Raw genomic sequence first — 8,953 nt, forward strand, 5'->3', positions numbered from 1 at the left:
AGGCTGGAGTGCAGTGGCGTGATCTCGGTTCACTGCAACCTCTACCTCCTGGGTTCAAGCGATTCTCCTGCCTCAGTCTCATGAGTCGCTGGGACTACAGGCGTGTGCCACCACATCCGGCAAATTTTTGTATTTTCTAATCATGTTTCTACGCATAGATTTAGTTGGAAAATAGTGAACCTTTGTTAGAATCCTTTCTTGGTTTACGGAAACTGCTGGTAGCTAACTTTGCTTTTAAGTCTTTTTTTTTTTTTTTTTTTTTTTTTTTTTTTTTTTTTTTTTTTTTTTTTTTTTTTTTTTTTTTGAGATGGAGTTTCGCTCTTGTTACCCAGGCTGGAGTGCAATGGCGCGATCTCGGCTCACCACAACCTCCGCCTCCTGGGTTCAGGCAATTCTCCTGCCTCAGCCTCCCGAGTAGCCGGGACTACAGGCACGCGCCACCATGCCCAGCTAATTTTTTGTATTTTTAGTAGAGACGAGGTTTCACCATGTTGACCAGGATGGTCTCGATCTCTTGACCTCGTGATCCACCCGCCTCGGCCTCCCAAAGTGCTGGGATTACAGGCGTGAGCCACCGCGCCCGGCCTGCTTTTAAGTCTTAATAGTTCCTTAACAGACTCCAAAATGAAGGCCTGAAACCACAACAGTGGGGCCTTTGGAACTTAGGAGATTCCAAATGCATGTCATGGGGCAGAGTGGCTTGATAAGAAAGTATAGAGACATCTGTCTTTCCACCATCTGATTCAGGAGAACTCTCTTTCCTAGCGGGGCCTTCCCTGGCCACCCCCAGCCAAAGCAGCCTTTCCCCAATGGTCCCACTCCACTGCTGTATGCCCACAGCACTCCTCAATCTGCACGTGATCCCTCTGTGATCATGCTTCCCCAGCAGGGTGAGAGCCTAACCTGGCAGGGCTGTCGCTGCTCCGCCCCAGTGCCTGCTCACAGTAGGTACTCAGATGCTGACTGAATGAAGGATGAAATCTAAGATTCACTGGCCAACCCCTACCCCCTGCTTACCACTAAGGGAGCAGCACAGTTGTAAGGTCTACTTGGAAGGCTTGGCCAGGGACAGCCCATTTTGTTAGGGGAGGGAGCTTGATAGGCATTAAAGGACCCTTGAAATGAAATCACTTAAAAAGCTAAATAGGCTCCCCCACATCATCTCTGTGTGTGCGCGCGTGCTTACTGAAGAGCTGAGGCAGTTCTCATCCTCTGCTAATCCGCATGCCCAACACACACACGGTGCTGGAGGGAGCCTAAGTCACAACTGCACTTGGAGCAGCTTTACTGTCTCTATGACCCAAATAGCCAGAAAGAGTTGTGGCTTAGCAAACAGTCAAGTTATAGATGTCTGCAGGGCTAAACTGAGCCACTCCGTGAAATACTTCCATTTGAACGGATAGGAGCTACCTTGTTTTCCAGGACTGACCCTGGCATGATTTTTCAAGTATGGCAAAGTACCATTACAACTGTAAAATTGGCTAATGAAGGGAGTTATCCTCTTTATCCTGCTAAAATGGCAGAAACCACAGCGTTTTCTCCCCATCACTTCTTTAAAGAATTAAATTTAAGGATACCAAACATGCGGGCATCATCTAGTTTCTGGGGCAGTGGGCATCACTGAGGGGTACAGGATTGCCATGTCAGCCCCTCCTTTCCCACCCTCCTCCGAGGCCCACCTTGATCCTAAGGCACAATGTATACAAACTGTTCTCACCACAGGAAATAAGCACGTGGAAGAGACAGACTGACAGCAGGGAAGGGGAAGGAGACAGGCTGACAGCAGGGAATGTCTGCCTACCTCAGATGGTAGGCACCTGAGGCCCGTAAGTGCTGCTGTGTGCCTAGGTGGTACCGTCCTTCCCACTGAGGGTGAGACAGACAGGTCCTAGTGCCACTGTGCATGTGCTAGAGAAAGCACTTCCTCACTGAATGATGCCACACACTTGATTGGGTGACAGCCACACTTGTCCTCAAGGGGAAAAGGCCTCTTGAATTCCCCCACAATCAGCGTGTGCCCAGCACCCCTGGGGAGGAGTGGTCTGTGTATGTGCAAGGGACCCGGCATGCCACTGTAACGAAGCCTGGGCACTGTGACCACAATTTCCTTTTTTTTTTTTTTTTTTTTTTAGACAGGGTCTTGTTCTGTCACCCAGGCTGGAGTGCAGTGGTGTAATCTTGGCTTTCTGCAACCTCTGCCTCCTGGGCCCAAGTGATCCTCCCACCTCAGCCTCCTGAGTAGCTGGGACTGCAGGTGTGTCCCACCATGTCCGGCTAAGTTTTGTATTTTTGTAGAGACAGGGTTTCACCATTTGGTCTTGAACTCCTGAGCCCAAACAATGAGCCCGCCTTGGCCTCTCAAAGTGCTGGTATTACAGGCCAGAGCCGCCGTACCTAGCCCACGATTTCCTAACATTGCTTCATTTTGATTCTGTGTGACGTTGTGGCTCAGTGCTGAGCTTTAGACCAAGATAAATGTTTAGGGGGAAGACAGAAGAACAAGTGAATTGGCATTTCTAAACAGCCAAACCTAGTTTCTAAAGGCAAGGTTTTATTCCAGCAACGTGTACTGGTGACCATGATGCCACTCTGTGAACCGGCCTCAACAGTAACTCAAACACAACGCTGAGGAACGGAGGCCATCTCCCACCAACACCACGCACCTATGGACTGGGGAGGCCAATGACGGGGCACCAATAAGGTAAGAGTCTGGTGGCTTTTTTTAAGCCTGTATTTTATCGTTTTAAAGCATGAGAGCAGCAGAGGTGGAGAGCAGAGAAGAAAACAGGTTTCCCAAGAACTCTGGCAAGAATTTTGGTATCTAGTGAAGGAATGGTTACCATTAGTGTACCTGTCTTAAATCCTGAAATTCATCTTGGGACCTGCAGTTCAATATTTTGAAAACTACAAAGGTAGCTGTGGCTGCTGGCCTCTCCAGGTCCCTGCTGGGTCCCAGAAATGAGAAAGAGTGGAGTTAGTAAAAGAGGAGGCAGCCCCTTAAAGGTTAGTTTGGTTTGGAAGGAAATCCTGATCTGTGCTGCTGAAATGTCAGAAATGTCCCCTGCAGGCCTCCGGGGACCTGCTGTCGCCACCTCGGTGTTCCTGACTGGTCTGAGAGGTGTACTCCAGAACCCACAATAAGACCGAGTTCTAGAAACTGCCTCTGTCTGAGCTTGTACTATGGTTTATTTCTGACAGAATGAGACTTTTCTATCAAAGGAGCTTCAGCTAAAGTCGTATGTTTTTCTTTTTCAGTTTTTAAGGCCTTAGTAAACATGTTTAGCTAGGCAAAGCGTCCTCCTCCTCACCATGCTTAGAGTCACCATGGTGGCAGGGCTGTAAAGTCACCACAGGAAGGAGCCTGTACTTCCCCCATGGGATATAGAAAAGATACAATTTGGGCCATGCTTGGTGCATCTAGCATCATCTTGGGACAAAGCCATATGATTCAGGTCAAAGTTTTGGAGTTAACTCTCCCATTATTATTTGCTCCTTTCCAAGGCCTTAATGTGAAATTCTGTCAGGGTCTGGCCACGGTGGCAGATGTCCCTACACTTTGATTCAGAGGAGCAGCAGCTGTGAATATACCACTGCAGTATTTCTAATGACATCTTTAGTCATAAAACAACATACTGCACTACCATATATCCAGGCAGAGGAGTGGCCAGTGTTCTCCAGTGTTTCAGTGAAACACTAAATACGGATTAGTTTGAAATGCAGTTTACCCAGGAGTCAGCTCAATAAGGTCATTCTGATTAATGAAAATGTGAAAAAAAAGGTGACATGTGCAAGGAAACAGTGCTGTTCATATTCTTGAAATAGACTTTTCTTTGAGACAAAAGTAATGACATTTGGTTCATTTTCACAAATTGCACACTGGGAGAGATCACACAATTACTGCAGGGAACTGTAGGCAAGCAATTTGGTCATAGGAATTTGTTTCTTTGTCTTGTTTTAAATAAAAAAGCTGTATGAAATGCATAGCTTTGATTAACCTAAAGATACAGTTTCCCTCTCTGTAAAACTCCAGATTTAGGATGCTGGCAAAAGGCAGTGCGGGCAAAGTATTTAACGTACATGGAAATGCTATTCTATTTTGGCTTCCAGAAGTAGCCCTAGTAAATTCTATGCACCAATGCATTGGCTAATAATGATAATTAATTTCAGTTTTACTATAAATTATCTAAATGTCGCTTAAGTACTTAAGAAGTAGCGCTCGCTCCTTTCTAGAAGCTGTCTAAGGCAGCTGATGCGTAAAGCACCTCAACTAGACCTCCAACTAGTTCAGCAGTTCAATCTGTGCCCCTCGGCCACAGGACTGCCCTCTGGATCCCTCAATACACAGCTCCCCCTACTGGGGACTTTTCATGTTCCTTTCCACCTTGTCAAAGGCAGTCCAGGCAGGGAAGGGAAACATCAAAAACTCAATCATCAAGGACTGCTCCATGTAACAATCTCAATTCTAAGAATAATTACATGGGTGTGAGGAACACAAAAATTCTACCTCACAGAAGATAAATGAGCTACACTCACACTGCCAACTCTTCAGGGATTCTCCCCACTATCTCCTCAGAAAACATGCTTTGTTTGTGATACCATTTACTGCTGTTGGTCAGACTTTCATTTACACTGTTAACTTTCATCTCAAACATCTCAGCCTTCGTGTGATTTGCTTATTGTGTTTCTCTAGTTTTCACTGAACACAGTGCAAACAAAGGCAAAGACTGAAGCAATCATTTCAAAAACAAGAGCTCACACTACAAACACACATGAGCATCACATATTGAAACGTAGGCTTTCTCTTGTCTTTATTCTGGGGAGGAGGAATCCTCCTCGTCATCTTCCTCGTCTTCATCATTGAATGAACAGGGGGTCTCGCCTCGGGACTCGGAGCAGTGAGAGGCTGCACTGCTGGACTGGTGACTGTTTGGGGCCAGGAACTGCCCAGTTGCTAAGGCCACTTCTGCATCCAAGCATAACCCTTGGTTTACACTAGCAAACAATTAAAAACACACAGGCTTATTAATGTGGTAGAAACAGTTTTGTAAAACAGGAATAAAAAGATAGGAAGGAGGTGCCATTGGTGAGATCTGCCACGAACCTGCTCAGCAGGACCTGCGCTGGCAGCAACATGAGCCCGGCTCACCCCAACACAGTCAGTCAGGGCTCTGGGGTTTGCCTTTCTAACCCTGAAAACAATACATACCTTGACTGGGGTAAGGTGGCACCAGTGGTCAGGTCTAAATTTGAACCTGATTGGGTAGAATTCAGAAGTAATCCCTGATTTAACCAAGAAGGTCCTGTGGAGATATCTAAAGGAAAAAAATGAGAACAAAAAATTTAAGTCCTGCAAGTTCTGTGGCTGCTGCTGTTAGTCTGAAGCAAGCAGAGAAAAGCAAGGGCAAGGCTTATTCTTCATTAGACAGTTCTCTCGCTCTGAGAAGAACCCAGGTTTCCTCATCTTCTTGGAAGGAAAAAAAAAGTTCTAGAACATAAAGAAAAAAATACAGGTAGGAAGCTTATGGAGAGAAGGAATTAAAATGAAAACACTCCACAGACACTTTACTATTTTTTTTCTTAGGTAAGCCCTCCAGAGCCCAGCCCTCAGGGCACAGCCCAGTGTACTATCCTCAATGCCTGGTGCCCTCACCACTAAACACCTGGACTTCGGGGTTAAGAGCCAAAGCCAGGAGTGGGGACAGAGAAAGTCAAATCAGAAATATCTGAGGTAAGCCGGGCACAGTGGCTCACGCATGTAATCTCAGTACTTTGGGAGGCTGAGGTGGGTGGATTATGAGGACAGGAGATCGAGACCATCCTGGCTAACATGATGAAACACCATCTGTACTAAAAATACAAACAAAAAAAAATTAGGTGTGGTGGCAGGTGCCTGTAGTCCCAGCTACGTGGGAGGCTGAGGCAGGGGAATCGCTTGAACTCAGGAGGCAGAGGTTGCAGTGAGCCAAGATTACACCACTGCACTCCAGCTTGGTTGACAGAGCGAGACTCTGTCTCAAAACACAAGAAGAAATACCTGAGGTAAGAAGGCCACCCTGCTTCAGGGCAGACAGATCTGTTTTGGCCAGAACCCACACCACACTGTCTTTTCAGGTGCCTGCTGGTAAACTCAGTGCTGCTACTTATGAAAAACACCTCTTCTTTTTTCCTGACAAGATTCTTCCTGGTGTCCTTTGTTTCCTAATTCAAACTAGCTCTCATTTTAAGAGTCTCATGCTCTACCGACTGAGCTAGCCGGGCACTGGTTGACTAGCTCTTATTTTAAAAAGGTCACATCCAGTCATGTTTTTAATGATGGGGCGACAGACCTTACTGTTTTAGTCTACAGAAATTTTGGGCTGGGCGCGGTGGCTCACGCCTGTAATCCCAACACTTTGGGAGGCCAAGGTGGGCGGTTCACCTAAGGTCGGGAGTTGGAGACCAGTCTGACTAACATGGAGAAACCCCATCTCTACTAAAAGTACAAAATTAGCCAGGTGTGCCTGTAATCCTAGCTATTCGGGAGGCTGAGGCAGGAGATTTGCTTGAACCTGGGAGTCGGAGGTTGCAGAAAGCCAAGATTGTGCCATTGCACTCCAGCCTGGGCAACAAGAGCGAAACTCCATCTCAAAAATAACAAAATATTTTGGATATCTCCTTGCCATCATCTTTTCTACACATATACACCACATTTCTCCTATGACAACACAACACGATCAATTCTTATTGTAATTTTACTGGTTTAATACTTTTATCATCCCATCTACAGTGTTAGCTCAAAGAACGCAATAACTGGAACATATAAGATCTAACTGTACAGTGGCTCATGCCTATAGTACCAGCACTTTGGGAGGCCAAGACCAGCTTACAAACATAGCAAAACCCCATCTGTATTAAAAATACAAAAATTAGCCAGGCATGGTGACAGATGTCTGTAACCCCAGCTATTAGAGAGGCTGAAGGAAGAGAACTGCTTGAACCCAGGAGGCGGAGGTTGCAGTGAGCCGAGATTGTGCCACTGCACTCCAGCCTGGGTGACAGAGCAAGACTGCCTTAAAAAAATACAACTACATATTACTAAATGAATGAGTATAATCTCTGTCAGCTGCCACTTTATGAAATAAGAAGTATATACATTAAAAATAATTCCTAAAAAGATATTCTATAAGCCCAAGCACATACTCAGAAAATGTAATCTGCCAAAATGAGCTATGATTTAATTTAATACAAACCTTTTTGCGATCACTCTACAAAAACTGAAACTATATGATTTAGATTGGAAACTCTAGTATCCAACTAAGAGGCCATTCCCATGTAGGAAAAAGTAAACTAAATGACTATGCTAATTTTAGAATTGTCTTATGAACCTTTTTCTTTGAGGCAGCTGTGGAAAAAAACAGACTTCAAGTCTAAGAAGAATAGCAGACTCTAAATACATTAAATAACAACAAGTCTGTACAAGAAAATTAAATTAAAGCCAGAATCCTGTGCTGAATATTAATTAGTATATAGAACTATGGAAACCTTCTGTCAGAACATAGCTATTTACTTGTTTGTGAGCATAACGCACTACATTCTCTTTTTATAATGGATTGGAAAAGCCTACATTTCTTTCCCATTATCACAGGATCCACACAATGATTCTCACACTCTCACCCAGAGCCATTCTGCCTCTTTACACACGAGAGGCACATGTTTCTTCCTTTGAACTAACCAGAAAGTCTGTATCCCAGTCTGCAAAATGAGGTCACAAAGAGATCAAAACCACAGAGCCTGCCTAATCACTCTGAGCCTTTTCACTGGGAATAAGCTAAAATAAAGTTCTGGTGATTTATTGAGTAAGCCCTTTGTTCAGATTCTGCTGGCCTTCCAATGACACAGCAGGACCCAGGCTGGAGAGCATGGGGAGGGGAGGGCTGGGTGGGGAAACGAACAGGTGGGCCAAGGGACAAGGACAGGCGGGGGCAGGGGCTTGCAGGGATGGATGATGCCAACCGAAAAACTAAAAGAGAAACCAAATCTCAGCCAACAAACTCTTCTATTGTGAGCAAAGGGCCAAACCATAGAATAAAACAAAATTAAAACTACCTTTTTGCTTACATTGGATTTAATATATCTTAGAACTAGTATTAAAATGCCTTTAAAAAGTGATGTGAAATTCTAGATGGTTATACTTATAAATGAAAGAAACAAAAGCAAGCAAAGGGAAAAACGTTTATATACTCAATTTTCATTTTCTCTTAGAGTCTCGCTCTGTTGCCCAGGTTGGAATGCAGTGATATGCTCTCTGCCTCCCAGGTTCAAGTGATTTTCCTGCCTCAGCCTCTTAAGTAGCTAGAATTATAGGCAAGTGTCACCATGCCTGGCTAATTTTTGTATTTTTAGTACAGACAGGATTTTGCCATGTTGGCCAGGCTGGTCTCGAACTCCTGACCTCAAGTGATTCGTCTGCCTCGGCCTCCCAAAGTGCTGGGATTACAGGCGTGAGCCACTACACCCCACCTATACAGTCTAATTATATCTACAGAATATGCAATATTTTCAGGAATTAGGAAAATCAGGAAGATTTCTAAATTAGTGAAAAAAAATCTTAATTATAGGACATGTAAAACATAGTGCTTTGGTTTTCAAGTATACTCAGCATACTTTTACAACTCATAATAAAAAGAAGTAATTCAGCCAGGCACAGTGGCTCACACCTATAATAACGGCACTTTGGGAGGCTGAGCCAGATGGATCGCCTGAGGTCAGGAGTTCGAGACCAGCCTGGCCAACATAGTGAAATCACATCTCTACTAAAAATACAAAAAATTAGCTGGGTGTGGTGGCTCATGCCTGTAATCCCAGCTACTTGGGAGGCTGAAGCAGGAGAATCGCTAGAACCAGGAGGTGAAAGTTGCAGTGAGCCGAGATAGTGCCATTGCACTCTAGCCTGGGCAACAAGAGTGAAACCCTG

The 8,953-nt window shown here is 44.8% G+C and overlaps 1 protein-coding gene across 1 annotated transcript in view; it reads right to left on the reverse strand.

Annotated features, from left to right (window-relative positions):
• Positions 1-3,779: 3,779 nt before the first annotated feature.
• TFDP2 (transcription factor Dp-2) overlaps positions 3,780-8,953 on the reverse strand; it is a 182,352-nt gene continuing 177,178 nt past the window's right edge. The window contains 2 exon segments of the mRNA XM_017523750.2: positions 3,780-4,992; positions 5,207-5,312. Of these exon segments, the coding sequence (XP_017379239.1) occupies positions 4,809-4,992; positions 5,207-5,312 (290 nt within the window). The 3' untranslated portion in view covers positions 3,780-4,808.

Source organism: Cebus imitator, unplaced genomic scaffold (genome assembly GCF_001604975.1).
Source record: "Cebus imitator isolate Cc_AM_T3 unplaced genomic scaffold, Cebus_imitator-1.0 Scaffold30, whole genome shotgun sequence".
In the NCBI taxonomy this organism is placed as follows: Eukaryota; Metazoa; Chordata; class Mammalia; order Primates; family Cebidae; genus Cebus; species Cebus imitator.